At 46.3% G+C, this 20,841-nt stretch overlaps 1 protein-coding gene across 1 annotated transcript; it reads right to left on the bottom strand.

Moving 5' to 3' along the window:
* Positions 1-238: 238 nt before the first annotated feature.
* Positions 239-16,933, bottom strand: LOC141166470 (zinc transporter ZIP1-like). Its single transcript, XM_073653176.1, has 3 exons — positions 16,572-16,933; positions 6,756-6,886; positions 239-1,931 (listed from the first exon to the last, which is right to left on the bottom strand). The coding sequence occupies exons 1-3, from the start codon at positions 16,678-16,680 to the stop codon at positions 1,266-1,268; spliced, it is 906 nt and encodes a 301-aa protein (XP_073509277.1). The 5' UTR covers positions 16,681-16,933; the 3' UTR covers positions 239-1,265.
* Positions 16,934-20,841: the final 3,908 nt, after the last annotated feature.

Genomic DNA, 20,841 nt, shown 5'->3' with positions numbered 1-20,841 from the left:
TGAAATGTCCTATAAATATCTGTCCTATTCCTGATCTAAGGGTCTAGACTTTTAGCTGAGATGAATCTGTGCCACAGTAAATTTATCACTTAAACATGAGCCATGTATGAGGGAGTCGGGAGTCAGAGTTGGAGTCAAGGAAGTTGAGGAGTCAGAGGTTTGGCTTACCGACTCCACAGCCCTGATTACAACAGAAGCAGATATTATTATGTACAAAACACAACACAAGGAAACTCAATAAGAATTTGGTAACAGTTTATTATTTGTTTTAGTAACTGCACACTTATAAAGTATAAGTAAAGGCACTGGCTTATTAAAGGTCCATTCTAGGAAATTACATTGATGGCTTAATTTTAAGATGTAGATTCAGGGCTGGGTGAATTAAAGAAGCACTCCCATTACCCCCCCCCCCCCACCCCCCTCTAAACCTGTGTTAGGGTAGTGTAGAGTCAGGATGTTAATATACTCACCCATTGCTTTCTTCCATTTCCAGTGCCATTACGATCCTATTCTGAGTAACCTGATGGCAAGTCAGACTCTCCTGATCACACTGTGCTCTGTGTGACCCAGAAGTTTTTTTTTTTTTTTACAATGCGAGTCTATGGAATACCATATTGAAGCTTCATAGACTTACATTGTAAAAGACTTCAGACTCCCACAGAGTGCAGTGTGATCAGGAGAGGTTGGCGACAGGCGAGTATATGAACACACTGACACTACACTAAAATATATGCAGGGTTAGGGAAAATAGTTAATGAAAACGCATCTTTAAGTTGGACATCCAATATATCATTATATGAACATTAATATATTAGATGTGCATTTGTCTCCACATAACATGCCAATGCCATGGTGTCATTTTGCTGTTGATTGCAGAAGACCAGGGTTTGACCCTACGACCTTATCGTTAGGCCATCAATGTTATTTCGCAGAAAATCATACAATTGGCTAAAACAGAAAAGTTGGCAGATTAAAAATTATAAAAAAGGCTTTCAATACCTAAACTAAATATTGAGAAATCTAGCAATGTCCACAATTAGTTTATTGAAGATCCTACTCTATATAGGGGCCATCATTATTCTCCTGTTTGGCCATTTAAATGTTTGGGAAATGGGAAACAATAAAAGTCTGGGATAAAGAAAAATCTACACAAGTTTTAGTGCATAAAAAATAAAAAGTTGTCCCCTTCCTTCAAGTCTCTCAGGTAAATAAAGGTAAGCACAAAAATACAAGAGAAAAAAAAAAATAAAAATGGATGATTATTTTCACCCTAAAAACCTTAGTCCTGCCATACCAGAAAATCCCAGCAGTATAAAAATTACTTTAGGCAGTCGCCATTTGTTTGAGTTTAGTTCATGAGGTAAAATCTCCAGGAAGGTTATGTAGACGAAAGTCCCGGCAGCTAAACCTTCTAGAGTAGCCTGAATAAGACTGCTTTCATTGCTCTGCGTCTGCATCACCCCAATCCCTATGCCGATACCAATAGGTGACATGAGGGCAAACATGACCATTGAAAGCACAAACCACTTGATTTTCACATTGCTCTGCATTAGGAGAAGCGATAGACTCACAGCAATTATACTTTTATGGATGAGAATAGCAATAGCTATTTGTAGGACCTCTGTGTCCGCACTCTGTAGCCCAATGGCAATGCCTTCAAAGATGGAGTGCAGAGACAAGGAGAGGATAAGTATAAAGGAGCGGAAGGAGGAATGAGCATTGAAGTCCACATGGAAGTGGCGCCTGGCATGTTCTACATTGTGTCGGTGGCCATCGTGCGAGTGGCCATGTTCCTGAACAGCTGGAGAGCTGGACAATAACGGGGCGTTCTCTTCAGTCATCCCATTACTGCACTCCAGAACAATGCGTTCTACGATCAACACCAGGAGGACTCCAAGCCCCAGGATGAATTCCGGCAGAGGGAAATTTGTCTAAAGATAAAATGAGACAAAAACCACATCAATTAGTGAAAAAAAAAAGTAAAGGTGCTCTGCATGACCAAAAAAATAACCTCAGTCCCTACAAACATTAATAGGTTATGTGCACACAAAATCTCTTAGACAGCAGCACATTGGCTGAGTTTTCCCAGGTGATGCCGCTTTAGGGGGGAAAAAAAAAAAAAGTCAGTGGTCGTTTTCCTGATGTGGCTTCACTGGCGTTTTGCTGTCATTCTTGCACATTTTACTCAATACTTTCAAGCATAGAAATTGGGTGGCTTCCAAATGGTCACAGTTTCCGAACTCTAAGGGTATGTGCCCACAATCAGGAGCTGCCTACGGCCCTGACACTGGAATAGCCGAGCAGCTTCCACCCTCATTTTATGCAAATTAGCGGCACAATTTTTTATATGCGGACTTTCCTCATTAATGCAAGCATATGGGGAAAGTACACATGTGGAGCTGCAAGAGAAATTGACATGCTGCGGGCCAGAAAGACGCGCCGCATGTCAGTTTCCGCGGGTGATCTGCATGTGAACAGAGACGCACAGTGGACATTGGATTTCTACAAATCCCATTCTCTATGCTGTAACATCTGGCTGCTGCGGGTTTGACGCTGCATAGACACACAGCTTCAAACCCGCAGCGGCTCCAGACTGTCTGCACATACTTCTGTTAACCGCTTTAGGGTAACACAAAATGGAACATGTGCACAGCAGTCGTTTTTGCAACATTATTTTCCAGGCGGATTCCAGGCAGAATCCACATGAAAGACGTTGTGTGCACATACCCATATTTGGAGAATACATTTCAAAGGGGAATAGGGAAAGAAATATTATGAAGGGGCATACCCATCTTGAAACATTATGGCATATCAATGGAAAATGCTGGTTTTAATATTACAGAGTCCGACTCCAGGACTCTGGAAAATCCGAAGAACCAAAAAAAAAAAACATAACTAGACCCCTTCAGCAAGATGCCTGCACATGGCATAGTCACTCTGTAGACCATTGTTTAACTTTAGTGGGAAAGTGCTTTTATTACAGAAACAGAATATTATATGCTTTAGGTTTCCAGTAGTTCTGCACCTGCAAAACTGTTGACAGCGCTACAAAGGGAAGGTGTAGAGGGTATTAAAGATACATTTCTGTAAAGCAGCATGCAAGTGGTTTCTTCAGAGACCAAAAGGACTAGAACACTAGCGCCACCTATAGGAAGTAGCAATCCTAAAAGTCATGGCACTAGAGTTCTAGTCCTCTTCCCCCCTGAAGAGACAATTTGCATATATCACAGAGGAGAATTGCGGCTTAAGTCCCCTCACCTCGGCATGTCGGGCTTGACATGTCACTCCCCGCAAGGAGGAGAAACGTTTCTCTTTGGATCCCTTTAAAGCAGCATGAATGTAAAAATTAAAGGGAATCTGTCAGCAGATCCAACATGTGCAAAGGTCATGACAGTATTTAGATTTAGCAATGCAGCAGAGCTGAGAAATCTAACCCCGCCCACACCAGACTCTCAATGTACATTGTCTATAGACAGTGAGCTGCTCATCACAGAAAGGAGCGGAGTTGGACGATAGCCTGTGTACCAGCTAGTCACAGCAATGATAATGTCCTGGTGATAAAATCTTCAGTGTAAGTAAACTACAAAAAGCCTGACATGCGATACATCCTTGAATTCTGTATTTTAACCCCTACCTCATGCAGTCCTCAAATTACATAGCAAAAACCTGTTGACATTTCCTTTAAAGGGGCTGTCTGGTGAAAACAAGCTATAAGGTGATAATCATTTGGGGTCTAACCACTAGAACTTGCACCAGTCAGCAGAACAGGGAATTCTTAATGTCAATATAGCACTTTTATTCCCATTAGAATGGTGCTACAGCAGGTCAGATGCCCTACCACCGCTTCATTCTTTCCTTATGGGGCGGCCACAAAAAGCCAAGTGCAGCACTCACAGCCCCATAGGGAATGGATGGAGCAGTGGTCAAGCATACGCACTGCTGCTCCATTTTAACAGGGAAAACATAGCTCCATTGGTTGTGGTTCCCAGCACTCAGACTCCCAGCGCTAAGTGTATAAAACATAGTCAAGAGTTTCATCCAGAAAGAGCTGGACAGTTTTGTTTCACAAAAAAGAACAAAAAACCTGACACTATAGAGGTTTCCTATGGTATTTTTTTTCTACACACCTATACCTTTGAATGGGCGCGTGACCCAACGTACGGAAAAAACTACTGCATGCTGCAAATTGTCACATGCAGATTCAGTCAATGAAAAAAAAAACAAACTAATCTGTACAGCCCCATTGAATAAGGCTGTGTGCCCACTATGCGTATAAGCGTTTCTGCAGCGGCAATTCCGCTGCAGAAACACTTAAAAAACGCTTGGTAGAAGGTCTGCCTGGTTCCCTAATGATAATCCGCATGGGCTGTGCACATGCTGTGGAAATTTCTGCTGCGGATTATCATTGGGAAAATCCGCAGCACTACCAATTATTTTGCAGAATCGCGGCATTTTTGCCGCCACTGACTTGCACTGGACCGCATATCAAAATCACTGCGGATATCATGCGGTTCAATGTGCGGATGGTAATCGGGTTTGGAGAAGAGGAGACTGCCCCCCCCGCCCCCAGACCTGGGTACCATAGTACCTGAATAAATATATAAAAAAAAAAAAAAAATTACATTATACTCACCTTCTGATGGCCCCCGGTGTCCTTATCCGATCCGTCCTGGCTTGCTGGCAGCTCGCGATTGTCTAAAAGGATCTGACATGACGTCATTTAGTCATGGTAGGTCCTTTTAGACCACCGCGAGCTGCCAGCAAGCCAGGACGGATCGGATAAGGACACCAGGGGCCATCAGAAGGAGATAATATTTTTTATCATTCTTTTACGGTCACACTAAATCCATGCAAACACCATGGATTTATATAGTGTGACCAAGTTGTCAAGCACTTTTCCAAGTGATGCTAAAATCGCTTGGAAAGCACTTGACAACCCGCATGCGGAAATGCATGTGAAGAACGCTTCACATCCGCTTGTCGCTGGCTGAAAAAACGCATGTACAATCCACATGCATTTTTTTGCTGCCAGGGAGATGCAGAAACGCTCAGGAAAAATCCAGCGCATTTCTGCATCGTGGGCATGTAGCCTTACATTGGTTCTAATGCAGTCTTGTTTGTTCATGGCCAGCACTCAGACTGAACATCCGCTCATGTGAACCTACCCATTCTGTGGACAGATTGGGGATTGTCTGGTGAAAACAAGCTAAGTTTTATTCAAACAAGTGCCATTATTCAACGTTGACTTTTGACACTTGCATCACAGACGCTGGGAAGTTTTTCTGAAATATTCAAAGAGGTTGTTCAACCTTAGAATGACAGCGAACTTATATGCCATGTGACTGCAGACTTTGAATCCTCACATTGAGCGGGCGGTCATCTGTCTGCAAGTACATGACTTGCACACTACCAGCCACATTCTGACTGGACCGTGTCCAGCTTCACTCAATACACATACCCATCTAGACGGCACGTGTCCACACGTATGCAAATCATACTTGCGATCACACGCTCGCTGCTCACAAAACTTTCACTGGAGAATCCTCACAGCGATCAGTGCACGCAATGTGAGGATTCACAAGTCTGCAGTCACAGAATTACTGCAGACTTGTAGTCTGAGCCCAGACAACTCCTTTAATGAATTAAAGCTGGATTTAGTGATAATCTAAACAAAGCATTAAGCATACACAGACAAATTAATATATGTGAAAGTGGACTAGGAAAAGAGCGGATATCTTCTGGGCAATGCAATAGTGGAAACAAGCCAAACCAGATGAAGGAAATCATTTAATGGCACTACGTGTTTCAAGGACTGTCCATCCTCTTCATCAGGTGCATACAACTTAGAAGTCACTCATAGCTTTTATAAAAATCAGCAGTAATTGTATCTTTACAAGTTTAATATATATTTTTCCTCACATTATACATACTTCATAGTATTTCCATCAAGTGCTAGAATAAAAACAGGGTACATGTACAAAAATACAGAAGTGCAGTGGTATATAATATTATATACCACTGCACTTCTGTATACAGTACCTGGAACTGGGTATGTAAACATTTTCTTTTAAACTTAGTTTAATTTTTTCAAAGAATTGTGTCTTTGGTTAATTGAGTGCATAATCACTTGATGATGGAATTGATTTAGGATTCGTATGCATGTGGTGTAAAATATTGCTTGTAAATGGTTTCTATAAAAGCTGTGAGTGACTTCTAACTTTTATGCATCTGATGAAGAGGACGGACAGTCCTTGAAAGGAGTAGTGACATTAAATGATTTCCTTCATCTGGTTTGGCTTCTCTCCTCCATCGCATCGCCCGGACAATATCTGCTCTTTTCCTTTTCTAGTCCATGGTTCAGCTCCTGCCCAGAGAGGGGGGTTTTGGAGCCGGCGGTCGGTGCGGCAGCGGTCTGGGGGAGTTATCCATCCTTAGTTATTCCAGAGTTGTGGCTGTCCAGCACAAACATCCAAGGTGAACACCATTTACCTTTCCTTTTTGTGCTGGTATTGCCGATTCACACAGGGAGCACTCTGTTTTTTCTTCTTGCATATGTGAAAGTGGTAGAAAGGATTAAATCCAAAAAAACAAACCTACTATGAAATGTGTATACAGATACAGCACATATCAAATCACTTGTTTTTTCTGACTTTTTAGAGTGGTGAAATGCTGCACACCAGCACCAGTCCTGTAAATGCCATCTAAACTCACATACAAGGTGGTACAATCTCCACAGCTGTGACGAATCCACTTACTGTTATTTGCTGCTCCTGCATCGCCTCCTTCATGTCATTTAGAAAGTCAGGAACAATATCCAGCAGACAGGCGGCCAGGAAGACACCTCCTGCTACGCAGCTGATAAAGCTTAACCACATCTGCTGTGCCTCTGGGAGGGAAAGAAAGTGTTACTCCAACTTCAGACTAGATATTACAGGTTCATTTGTGCACTCGTATTACACATACAAGTCCTACCCAAAAGGTCTATGGACCAGAACGGAGATTCATGGGATCCATGAAGCCTTCAGTTTGGCTCCTTAACCCCACTGCCAGGCAGGGAATTGTACAGTGGCATGTAAAAGTTTGGGCACCCCTGGTCACTTATTGTGGACAGATAAAGGGAACCTGTCACCAGTTTTGTCACATAGCTAAAAATATCACCTTAATCAGCATCTGTGCCGCTTTCCCTAAATCCTTATACAACCCAGACTCTCCCTGTATAGCCATGAAAATCCCTTTTTAGGTCTCCTGCGCTGGCTTCAGGCTTCTTCTCCCGGCCGCTGCTCGCCGTCCTTAACATGGATGACGCCTCCCTCATTGCCGTGAAAAATCTTGCGCCTGCGCAGTAGGCTTTGCCGAACTGAAAACTGGGCAAAGCATACTGTGCAGACATGAGACGCGATTGGTCTGCTTTTTTTCTTCCACCTCTGCCCAGGAGATGTGGTATTATCAGACCTTCTTCCTGCACAGTCAGACACAGCCATTACACAGTACACAACAGGGGAACATTTATAAGATCTCAGCACAGGATTTTTTTTCTATTTCAGCACTGGACTGCTGCCACTAATCTAAGTTCCCTGACCCTAGTATTCTACTCAACAGCCACTGGTTCAGCTCTTTCCAGCACTGCTCCGGTCCCACACCGCCATCTTGTCACCGCAACTTCTGTCTGACTGGAAGTCAGGGATAAAAGGTCACAAGCTATCAGTGCAAGTCTATGAGCGCCTCCTTCTAGCTCTCAGACTTACATTGAGTTGTGACTACCGGATCACCCAGCAAACACTAGAGCAGCTGGCAGGTCACCGCCTGCAAAAGACCAACTAGAGCAGCACCGATAAAAAACAGACAGCGACTGGAGGATATAATACTAGGGGCAGGGAACTTAGATTAGTGACACCACTCCAGCAATAAAATAAATAAAAAACCTCAGAAGTGACGCTTTGAAAACTTTGTTTTTTCTGTTTTGCGCTTTCACTCCATTGCAGAGATAATTGCATTTGTCTCTTTTGGAGACGACCATGTGAAACTCTGCTTTGCAGTTCAGCTTGGAGCTTCTTCAGAGTCTTGTCCGTGGCTTGTACTCCCTCCCAGATACTGCCAATCACAGCTCAGCAGCTGGTCTAGAAGTAAAACTGATTTGTAGTATCTGGGAGGGAAGGATGAAAGAGCACGCACCCAGAGAAGGCTCAGTTCCTCTGCAAAGCAGAGATTTCACATAATGATTGGTTCCCAGACATTTAGGAGGGATCCATATGAGTTTATAAGCATCAAAAGCTTTTTGTAAAATTATTAGAGTTTGGTACATTTCTGAAACGTTTTTTACCTGCCAAATTTGCAAATTTTCCAGCCTAAAGTCACTTCCATAGGCCGACAGTTGGACGTCTCCAACATGTAAGATAGGGGAAGGGGAAAGTAGGAAAAGTGTGGATATAAAATTTTTTTAAAATTCATAAACTTTATTTTATTAAAACCCTATAGATATAAAATTGCTCATGCATCTATAGATGCATATATCTATAGGGTTTTAATAAAATAAAGTTTATGAATTTTAAAATTTCTTTATATCCACACTTCTACTTTCCCCTTCCCCTATCTTACATGATTATTTTGGTGGTGCACACCTGTGGATATAGATCTGATGAGAATAGACCATCTTTTTGGACGTCTCCAACATCACTGATAGGTGCTTTGCCAAGTGGAACATCACTTCTGATTTTTGGAAGAGAAGTGGGGGAATCTCTTCTGATGGACCAAGTGTGCAGCATCAAATGCCCTTCCTCATGGAACTTGGCTCCTCACAATGATCCAATGGGTTTTCATTCAGCAGCCAGAGAATAGGACTTAATGGTGCAGCTTCTGTATTGGATTTTTCAGCATCTTCACCTCCCCTGCAGGACCAAGTACTCCATAGCAATGTCAAGGTGCGGGTGGCTTCTAGTCAGGATGCCAGCGCTTCTACTCTAGTGCACAGCACCTGTCAGCTCTACAGATGCAGGTTTCAGGTTTGCCATCTGCACCAAGGGCAACGCAGGAACTGCCTTCTGCACAGGGTGAGAGTACACATATGTGTCTCAGGCTCTAATCATTGCAAACATTAGTCCAGTCTTTGGTGCCTCCTCCTTCTATGCCCCTCTTAAGTGCACTGGAAAGTTGCGGATGCTTGGTCACAGGCTGATCCACATCCACTTAGACAATGATAGTGATGTTTCCGTAGCCATCCCGGCCATAGTTAAAAGCAAAGCTGCGTCTAAGGTTTGTTATAAGGATGTATTACCATGTGATATTTTTCTTCAGTTATTTGTCAATGTCAGTGAAATGAAATTGGTTATCCTTGTTGCCGGCCTCTAAAAAAAATTAGTTTTTGGGCTCAACAAGAAGGATGGCTTAATTTGATGTTGCTACAGAGGACACCAATGGCAACTCCATCTCTTGCTGCTGCTCCCAATTCTTTACTTAAAAAAAAAAAAAAAAAAAAAAAAACACTCGTTTAGTGTTCAATGAATTGCAATGCCAGTATTGGCCTTCCTCCTGCACATATCACCATGAATTTTCCTTTTTGCACTGGTTGTCATCCCATGTGTAGGCTTTGGGCAAATTAGTTTTGCCAGAAAGCTACTTGCAAAACGTGTCAACTCCAGTAGGTCATATGTGCAGCATTATAAAATGCTGTCGCATGGGGCTGAAAGGTGGCGGCTGTAGGTTACATGGGCAAAACCTGGTGACAGGTTCCCTTTAATGATGGTTTCCTGATCCCTTAGGTTTCTGGCTCTGGCTGTTCCTGGGTAAATAACTTGTCATCGGTTAGACTTGTTGGCCGATGTAGGTGAACAAAAAAAAAAAAAAATAAATAAAATTTACACAAAGTTGGTTTTAATCGTGTTGCTGGTCCATTTGTAGCGCTCCCTTGTGCAAATTTTCGTTTGCCTCTAGGTATTCAAAAAAATAAAAAACAATTCGTACCATTTGATTTACCTTCTCATTTCCTTTTGGGTGCTCTTTGGATGAAAAGATTGATAAGTCGCTGTCCTCATTGCATTATGCTACATTTAACAAGGTAGTGTCTTTAGTTAAAAGGTCAAGGTGTGGGAGCACTGATGGCAAGAAAGATATACTGCCGCTTTCAGGTTACTACCTATTCATCAGTCTGGGATTAGTTTATTTTACTTTGATAGATATTTGGCAAAGGGTTTTTCTTTATTTTGAAGCATTTTCCCCTTTTAGAATGGGTAGTAGCAGCTGAATCCATGTGGGGTGCTGTCATTTATTTGGATGATATTTGCTTGTTTACAGTGGTTACATTTGTTTGCTGCCATTTGTTATGAATTTGGTATTCCTCCATTAGTTGCACTGAATATTTAGGTATAGTCAGATTCAGTGTTTGATGAGTGTCATCTGCTGTTTAGTAAAATCTATAGATTAATTTCTGATTTAAAAGTCTCGGCAAAAGGCTGCAGCTGTTCACAGATCATGGGTTTTGGTGCTTTTTGGCATGTTCATTGGTGTGCTGTAAGGTGGCATTGCTCATGGGTTGTGAATAGGGTAAAGGGGTTTTCCAGGTTTGGCATAAAAGTCTACAGTCACTATGTAACTGCAGACTTGTGAATCTTCACAGCATGCGATGTCAGGATTATCCGCAGCTGGCACCAAGACCAGGCAGTGACCGCGAATTTGCAATAGACATACTTCCAGCCACATTCCACTAGACCTGCACGGCCAGGAGTATGCATATCACACCAAAAAAACCACTTAAAGAACATGGTACTTCTTGAGCGACTCCTTTTATTGGTTGAATTCATTTTGTGGGGTAGTTATTTTTGTAACCAAAGGATTTTGCTACCCACAGGCAATAATAGAGTAAGGTTTGCTATTAAACGGAATCTGTCATTAGGTTTTTCCCACCTAATCAAATAGCAGTATAATGTAGAGACAAGAGAACCTGGTTCCAGTGTGTCTCTTACTGGGCTACTTGTTGTAGTTTTGATAAAAATCACCATTAGATCACTAGAAAACTAGTAAACCTGCTGCCAGGTAATCCTCCATATTCATGAGCTCTGTATAACCCTGACCTCACCACTGATTGGCAGCTTTCTCCCATATACAGTGTACACAAAGCTGCCAATCAGTGGTGTGGGTGGGGTTATACAGAGCTCAGCATTAGAGAACAGCTAGATCTGCAGCAGAGAAAGTGATTTTATCAAAATGACAGCAAGCAGCACAACAATAACATCGCTGGAATCAGGGTCTCTGCCTGTACATTAAGCTGCTCTCAGATGGGGTAGCTAACACCTGGAGACAAAGTCCCTTTAATTTTGTTTATAATCCAAATCAGATTCAGCAGCAAAGCTACTTCAATTAGACACCTGGTTTTGAACATTTGGAGCATGGCCAAGCATAACCCTGGATCATTCTAATCCTCTCCCCGGTTCACAATTCCAGATTTCAGGAATTGGTGGCAGTGGGCCAACCAAGAAGATGCACTGTACCCAGAACACCTAGGGGGCATAATTTGGTACTATGCTTATATTTACAACAGTTTGCGGGCTCTTTCACTTGGTCAGAGTAAGGGTCTGTTAACATGGACCAACTGGTGGTCCAATGCGACAGACGATCAGTAAACTGACTGATAGGCGGTCGTCTGAATGCCTGTTTACACAGACTGACCAATCTATACTCCGTGCACACTCGTACTCAGCGTAATCAGGGCCCGCACTGCCGAGAACAATGATGTTTTATACTGCACAAAAGATCATTTCACCAGGTGACCGAGTGTTTTACTCGCCCATCGCATGATCGGCAGCCTGTTTACACAAGAGAATTGTGAGATGAGTGTTTTGAACAAGGCTCGTTTACAATTATCATCTTGCAGGGTAAATGCCCCTTATGTCTCGGCTTAGAAGCGATGGTCTTATTTACAGAAGTCAAGAACTGGGATCTGTGCTATAGTATGAGGGGTCTGCTTTGTCTTTACTTGCAAGTTGTTCAAGGAGCTTCTGCCACGTGCGTTATGAAAATTCTTACTAATTATGTTATTTTTCACTTCTAATTCTAAATGTGATCAAGAAGGTAAAATGTTCTCGACTATGGGTTGGATGAGTAGTTGGCAGTGAGGTTTATCCAGTAAGTATACTAAGTTTTGGGTTACCAGGCTCGGGTGTGGGAAGGGGGATCAGAATTAGTTAATACACAGTGATTTGACCCACTCCCCCAAAACTGTTTCAATTTAGGTCGGTTTTGTCCAGGTGCTTGAAGTACCTCAGTCTGCAGATAGGTAGGTTTTTCCCTCTCATTCAGTCCGAAGAGGTGCTGCAACTTCTGCAGCGGAAGCAACTTAAATCCTTTAATTAAACATATGGGTATATGTCATTATAAACTTTAAGTGCAGCTAGAGATCTGCGTTTGCCATAGGGCTGTGCAGTCGGTGTCCATTTTGGTGAAATCGGAATTGGAGTCGGTATAAAATGGACCAACTCCTAAAATATATAGTAAACTGGGTACAGTAGTTCAATGCAGTTTGTGGGAAATATTTTTTTCATAATTTGGGAAAGTTATGAAATGTCCTATAAATTATCTAAAGGTCTAGACTTTTAGCTGAGATGAATCTGCTACAGTAAATTTATCACTTAAACATGAGCCATGTATGAGGGAGTTGGAGTCATGGAAATTGAGGAGTCAGGTTTGGCTTACCAACTCCACAGCCCTGGTTTGCCGATTGTATTCTTTTTTAGTTTTTACAGATGTTACTGTACGGATTATCAGCAGTGACGTACTGGCAATGGCGGTAGACCACGCAACTACTATGGGGCCTGTGAGACGGAGGGGCCCCGAAGCAGCGGGGGAACGGGGAGGATAGGTGAGTATTGTGTTTACCGTAGAGTCTCAGCTTATACTAGAGTATATACACATTCCGTTGGTGGATAGTGGGGTGGGGGGGGAGGGAGGGTGTGGCGGAGGAGCTGGGCACACGCAGTAGCCGAATGCTGCAGCTACCGCGTGTGCCCGCTATTAGAGAGAATGAATATTCCCTCTTCTCCACTCCCATGGGCGTGGAAAAGAATGAATAGTAGCGGGCATAGAGAAGCGCTGAGCCGTAGCTCCTGCTGACAGTGCCTGCTAGTCCCGGCGTGGAGAGAAGTGAATATGCCGGCAGCTCACTTCAGCGTCTGAGAGCGTGCGCCTCAGATGCCAACATGAGCTGCGGACAGACAGGAGGCAGCACTGGAGCAGAGGTGAGGAAAGAAGGCGAGTATAAGTGTTTATTTTTTTTTATGTGTGCAGTGATTGGGCCATGCGCACCAAGATCGGGAAATTTACTAGTTGCTGCTGCATTTCCCACCCTAGGCTTATACTCGAGTCAATAAGTTTTCCCAGTTTTTTGTGGAAAAATTAGGGGCCTCGGCTTATTTAAAATATACGGTATTTTAAAATCAGTAAGTACGTGGTGCCCGTTATACTGCAGGACTGTGGGGTGCATTATACTATATGGGGGTGCATTTTACTGCAGGAGGACTATGGGAAGTTCATTATACTATATGGAGGATTATCGGTAGCATATTATACTATATGGAAGGCTATGTGGGGCCATTATAATATTTTGAGGGCTATGTGGGGGGCCATTATACTGTATGAAAGCAATTATACGGTGTGAAGGTTTGTGTGGGGCCCATCATCAAGTTTGGAGGGATAGTGTGTGTGTGAGTGTGGGGGGGAGGGGGGGGGTGTCACAGTTGGGGGATCATACTGTGTTAAGGTCACCATACTTTGCCTTGGGAGTTTAAGTGGGGTACAGTAGGGTCATCATGCTGTGCATGTGGAGGAATTCACCATGGGGGTATCAAACTGTTTGGGGGGCACTTATTGGCATCATACTTTATGGGGGCAATGAAAGAGGAATCTAGGACTTCATCAGGAGGAAAATTGTTATGTAAAGGCTGGAAAGTTGTGAGATCTGCTCTTCTGTAACAGACAAATAGTGTGTGTGTGTGTGGCAAATAGAGCTTCTGCTATGAGGCCCCCATGATTTCTATATAAGCCCCTGATTATCAGTCATTCCTTCGTGTATTGGATTAGGAAAAGCTCCTGCGAAAGATCCCATATTGAGAAGCTATCCTAGTCCACAAAGTGAGGATCCACTGGAATAGCATCAGACACCCGAGTTGGGAGAGTAATGGATGTTTAGTTTAAAAGGTGTTGTTTGTATCCTGATCCCAATATCATTTTTCATATGGGAGGGGGGGGGGTGGGACTATATTGATAAAATGGGTACCAATGGTATACATCAGTTGGACATTTGTTTTGATATTTTTCCCTTGGATTTGCGGTCTATGCATGAGATAGCTATAGGTGGGGCACACGCTGTCTGCTTAGCTGGCACGGTCAGTTGGGTTAAAGCACACCTGTCAGCAGGATTGTGCTCAGTAAACACACACTGTCAGGTGGGCGACATTACACTGATTATAAATGATACCTTGGATCATGAAATCCATCCTGTGGTTCTTATGTAATCTCTTTCAGTTTGGAGATAATGATATGCATGTGCTTCGGGGCAGCACTCTATCTGGTGCTCTGCTTATATATTAATCTGTATGCCCTTATGACAGCTCACTGTGCCTTCACTGACCCGCCTCCTATTTTACATAATGCATCTAGTAGTGCGGAGCTAGGTAAAATAGGAGGCAGGTCAGTGAAGGCACAGTAAAATGTCATAAGAGCATACAGATGAATATGTAAGCAGAGCACCAGATAGAGGGCCCCCCACAAGCCGCCCCGAAGCACGAGCATATCATCTCCAAACTGAAAGTAAAGATTACATAAGAACCACAGGATGGATTTCATGAACCAAGGTATCATATTAATCAGTGTAATGTCTCCCACCTGACAGTGTATGTGGTATACTGAGCACAATCCTGCTGACAGGTGCGCTTAAAGGGGATTTTTCATAAAAACAATCCCTCATCCAGCCAATACACTTTCAATAAAAAGGCGACTACAAACTCACTAATTTTGGATGACCTTCTAATGTATATGACTGCCACCCAACTCTCTCCCAAATGATTTTGGAGGGAGGAGAGAGGATCCAGCTTGTTGGATTTCAGTGTTTATTTATATAGCACCATTGATTCCATGGTGCTGTACATGAGAAGGGGTTACATACAAAATACAGATATCACTTACAGTAAGTAACGAGCAATGAGATTGGTACATAGCGGAGAGGACCCTGCTCTTGCGGGGTATTAGATCCTTTTGTTCATTGGGGAGTAAAGCTGCTGCCAGATGAACATGGGGCACACAGCGGAGCATTGTCGGCTATGGGAAAGTTGAACGTCCATACCTTGGGCTATGTTTACATGTTCAGTAATTATTCATTACAACGGATTCAGCAGAAACCCGTTAGTGAATAAAGGAAACTACAACTTTTTTTTTAGCATCACTTGGAAAAGTGCTTGACAACTTGGTCACACTATATAAATCCACGCAACCGGCATGGATTTATGTTGTGTGACCAAGTTACAATGCTGCAAATGCAGCATCAATAATAAAAACAAAAAAACAAAAACAAAGAGACACATGCTCTCCTTCTCCAGTGCATCCCGTGTCTTCGGCTGACGCGGTGCTCTAAAATGGACCTTCCATGACGTCATTTAGTGATGTGACAGGTCATGCGACCGCCGAAGTCAGCGGTCGCGTAACTAGTCACATCACTGAGGGAGGCCATGGAAGGTCATTTTTAGAGCACTGCGAGCAGCCGAAGAGCCAGCAGCGCCGCCGGGAGCAGACAGGGGGCCATCAGAAAGTAAGTATATATTTGTTTGTTTTCTTTGAATTCTTTTTTAACTACAGGTACTATGGTACCCGGGTCTAGAGGAGAGTCTCCTTTTCTCCAGACCCGGGTACCATCCGCATATTGAATCGCATAACATCTGCATGCATACATGCGGATGTTATACGGCTCAGTGATAGTCTATGGCGGCTAAAACGCTGCAATGCCACAAAATTAATGGACGTGCTGCGGATTTTCCCGCAATGATAATCCGCAGCATGTACACATCATTGGGGACCATGCAGACCTATTAACAAGCGTTTTTTAAGCGTTTCCGCAGATCCAGCAGAGATCAGTTAGTGAATAATGGACTAAACTTGTCTGCGCAACTTTTTTCCTGATTACTGCACATGTGAACACAGCCTTACACAGGATTGTCACATATTTGCATTGTTGGATCTTAAAACACAAAATCCCGACCTGATCTGCACATTAATAAGTAACCTGAGATAAACCACGCAAATGTTATCCTGAGACAAACAAGTTCCTAAAAAAGGGTGCGGTGCTGGGAGGCAGACAGTGCAGACAGCTCCTATGTGGGTGATGGACGGGGAGACTATTGTAAGCCCCCGCACTGCCCCCATGTGCACGGTCAGTAACGCGGATCATTCCAGTGCACAGAGGTCCGGCTGCAGTGACCGGTGAGAGGAGCCATGCGGCCGCCGGCTCTGCCCTCAGTGCGGGTCACATGACGCGCTGTATCCCCCCGTACCCCTGTATGTATATGGCCCGGTGTACAGGACACCCCGTGCCTCACCTCTCCCAGCCTGGAAACACTTCATCCTGGACGGCACCAATCCGAAGAAAAGGGTGAGCAGCAGCAGCCCGAACAGGCAGCCCAGCTTTACCTGCAGCAAGTACTCCATGCTGCCGCCCTAGTGTCCTGAGCACAGGGATTCTCCAGGAGAAGCGCAGAGCTCTGACACTGCTGTGTGTACAGAGCACGGCCGGCAATGTGCTGAGCAGGCGTGATCAGTGAGCGGCCCCGCTACATACCGCACAGCGCCGAACCCCGGCCCCACACTGCTCGGAGACAGTCGGTAAGGGCTTTACTAGACAGTCCCATGTGACTGACCGGCAACTACCGACCCCGCCCCTCAGCCTCGGTCTGTGCAAGCAGTGGGCGGAGACAGGCTAAATAAAGTGCAGACCGAATTGTTATTGGGTGGAGTCTGGGCGGGGACAGCCGTTCAGGAGAGGAGTGGAGAGCTTAAGGCGGGGCCGGCACTCAGCAGAGGGGTGGAGCCTGCGCTGTGAGGGGACTTGCTGATTATGAAATTCCCCCGTGCTGATCATGGGTCGTGTGGGAACAGTAATCCATTATTGTCAGGGCTTGTCCTATAGTGGACGGCTTGTAAGAGCAAACAAATATCTGCAGAGGCCTAAAAACTACTAGGGCGGGTCACCTGCTCCAGCGTCTGCGCCTGCCTAGAACTGGCAGCCACAGAGAGCTGGAATAGTTCGGACCTCAGAGACCCCACACGGTGCGGACCTCAGAGACCCCACACGGTGCGGACCTCAGAGACCCCACACGTTGCGGACCTCAGAGACCCCACACGTTGCGGACCTCAGAGACCCCACACGTTGCGGACCTCAGAGACCCCACACGTTGCGGACCTCAGAGACCCCACACGGTGCGGACCTCAGAGCCCCCACACGGTGCGGACCTCAGAGCCCCCACACTGCGGACCTCAGAGCCCCCACACTGTGCGGACCTCAGAGCCCCCCACACGGTGCGGACCTCAGAGACCCCACACGGTGCGGACCTCAGAGACCCCACACGGTGCGGAGCCCAGAGACCCCACACGGTGCGAGGCCCAGAGACCCCACACGGTGCGAGGCCCAGAGACCCCACAGAGTACAAGCTCCAGAGACCCCACACGGTGCGAGGCCCAGAGACCCCACACGGTGCGAGCTCCAGAGACCCCACAGAGCACAAGCTCCAGAGACCCCACACGGTGCGAGGCCCAGAGACCCCACAGAGTACGAGCCCCAGAGACCCCACAGAGTTTGAGCCCCAGAGACCCCACACGGTGCCAGCCCCAGAGTCCCCACACCAGGATGTCATGGGTGTGTCAGAAGTGACAGACGGTCGCCCTGCAGTTGGTTGCAGGAGATCTGTACGTTTGGCATTACAGACATCTTAGAGGCTGTCTGTCTCTAGGACCCAGCGGCTACCTCTCTCTGGCTAATTAGCTCCCTGGCCTGAGTGTATAAATACCTGGTGTGTCTGAGAGTTAGGTCCGGCGATATTCATTACTACTTGTGAGGCTTTAGCAAGAGCAGTACTTCTTCCTCGCTGGAGCTTGAGGCAGTGTGCGCATTTGGCTGGAGTAATCTAAAGCTAACCATTCTCCCCCGTTTGTTTACCTTGTTGTCTATAGAGTTTAGTGGAGATCAACTAGCGCTCATGTCCTCTCTTCCCTAGCCATACGCCAGGGAAAGTCAGGGCGAGGCACACGTGCGGCGATTGGTGAAGAGACAATATAGGGACGGTACTTGAGATAGGGTGACACTAGACCAGACTAGGAGGTCTCCACTTCCCCCTTTCTCTAGTGTCTGGGCTTCCTTTCCCTCTTTCCTCTGTGTTGCACTAAGTCTATCCCACACCCTGCTTGACACAGCCCCAGAGACCCCTACACGGTGCCAGCCCCAGAGACCCCTACACGGTGCCAGCCACAGAGACCCCATACCGTGCGAGCCCCACAGAGCCTCTACCACAGGCTTGGACAAAGTGTGGACAGGGACAGGCAGAAAAAAAGGAGATTTAATGCTGCGGCGGTGCTAGCAGTGCTGAGGGGCAGTGTGGGGGTTCTATGGCAGTGTGCTCCAGATCTGTGCACAGATGTAGAGATGCAGGTTAGGTGCACACAGTACATCGCACACTGTACACATCTGACTGCTTGTAACATACCTGGCGGCGTCCTTGCATGGTGGTCCATCTCCCACTGTGCAAGAGCGCGCACTTGATCTCCAGTCCAGAATGTCTCTCTGGCTTCCCTCCATGCTGTCTGTTTGTGTCTGTTTCTGCTGCTTAAGGGCGGCGCCCGATCACTTCCTGCTTTTTGTACCTGCTGTGGGTCACACCCCTTGTGCGTCCTCAGCCTATTGCTGTCTGTCACCTGGTATATAGCTCAGCTGCTCCCATCTATCCCTGCCTGAGCATAGTGTTTCATTCAGTGTGTGCTTGCACTCTGAAGGTGCCAGGTCCCGTTCTTTGTCTCCTGCTTTGCGGTATCAGTTCCCGTGTCTGAACTGAGTCCTGTCTGTCTCCTGCCTTGCGGTATCAGTTCCCGTGACTGAGCTGAGTCCTGTCTATGTCTCCTGCCTTGCGGTTTCAGTTCCCGTGTCTGAACTGAGTCCTGTCTATGTCTCCTGCCTTGCGGTATCAGTTCCCGTGTCTGAGCTGAGTCCTGTCTATGTCTCCTGCCTTGCGGTATCAGTTCCCGTGTCTGAACTGAGTCCTGTCTGTGTTCTCTTGTCTGCCTATCCTGGAGGCTGTATTTCCAGGCCTGTCTGAACACGCTCCTAGCCTGTTCCTTCCGCCTTCTAGGGGCCGATTACCTAGATCCGTTCCTGTATCTTGTCTGTCCTGTCTGAACACGCTCCTAGCCTGTTCCTCCCGCCTTCTAGGGGCCGATTATCTAGACCCGCTCCGGTATCTTGTCTGTCCTGTCTGAACACGCTCCTAACCTGTTCCTCCCGCCTTCTAGGGGCCGATTACCTAGACCCGCTCCTGTATCTTGTCTGTCCTGTCTGAACACGCTCCTTGCCTGTTCATCCTGCCTCTCTGGGGGCCGTATTCCCAGACCCGCTCCTGTATTCCGCTGCAGTGTCGGTCTCCTCCGTACACTCAGTTCCAGTCTGAACTCTCTCCTATCCTTTACCTGTTTTGCCTCTATGTCCGTTCCCTTCCTTTTTCTGCAGAGTCTGAACTCGTACCTAACTCCTGTTTGTTGTCTCTGTACTCCCGTTTGTGAGTTTGTGGTCCACTCGCTACTTCACTGCAAGTACAATGTGGGTATCTAACTATGCCTTTCCCTTCCTGTCTGTTCCGTGTGAACAGAGCCCTGTCCCCCCTGCTCAGCCTTGCCTGCTCTGTCTCCTTTGCTCACCGCTCCGGCGGTTCTAGCCTGCTCTGACTCCTTTGCTCACCGCTCCGGCGGTTCTAGCCTGCTCTGACTCCTTTGCTTACCGCTCCGGCGGTTCTAGCCTGCTCTGACTCCTTTGCTCGCTGCTCCGGCAGCCTTGCTCCGCTCTGGCCCTTTTGCTCACTGCTCCGGCAGCCTTGCTCCGCTCTGACCCTTTTGCTCACTGCTCCGGCAGTCTTGCTCCGCTCTTATCCTTTTGCTCACTGCTCCGGCAGTCTTGCTTTACTCTTGCTCACTGATCCAGCAGTGTCGCTCAGCTCTGACCCTTTGCTCACCGCTCCTGGCGGCCTTGTCCTGCTCTACTCTTGCTCACCGCTCCAGGCGGCCTTGTCCTGCCCTGTTCTCGCTCACCTCTCTGGGCGGCCTCACTCTGCTGTGTTTGTCCGCCACATCTGTGGTTCTGTTCCTGAGTCCCAGTGTGTACTGGGTCCTATCCCGCCAGTGTCCCTACCTGCTAGTGCCTCCCTGTCTGCACTCTAGCTGTGCTTGCCTGTACCCCTCTGCCTGTATTGTTCCTGAGTCCCAGTGTGTACTGGGTCCTATCCCGCCTGTGTTCCTACCTGCTAGTGCCTCCCTGTCTGCACTCTAGCTGTGCTTGCCTGTACCCCCCTGCCTGCATACCCGCCTGCCTGCATACCAGTCGTGCCTGCCTATACCCACCAGTCTGTGTGCCAGCCTACCAGTCTGTTCCTGTATTCCCCTGTGTGGGTCAACAGCCGTGTCCGGGGTCTGTCCTGGAGTAGCACCTGGTCCCTCTGCTCGGTTCCTCCTTGGTGCACTGGCGTCGTATGCCGTCGTGCGACCCTGGTCGGATCGGGTGAATACCTAGTTACGCCCCTCCAGGCATTCACTCTCCGGCACGGTCCAGTGGAATCA

This window comes from Phyllobates terribilis, unplaced genomic scaffold (genome assembly GCF_046119375.1).
Source record: "Phyllobates terribilis strain yellow unplaced genomic scaffold, ASM4611937v1 Scaffold_11__3_contigs__length_659146591, whole genome shotgun sequence".
Taxonomy (NCBI): domain Eukaryota; kingdom Metazoa; phylum Chordata; class Amphibia; order Anura; family Dendrobatidae; genus Phyllobates; species Phyllobates terribilis.
This window is presented reverse-complemented; position numbering and strand designations above follow the sequence as displayed.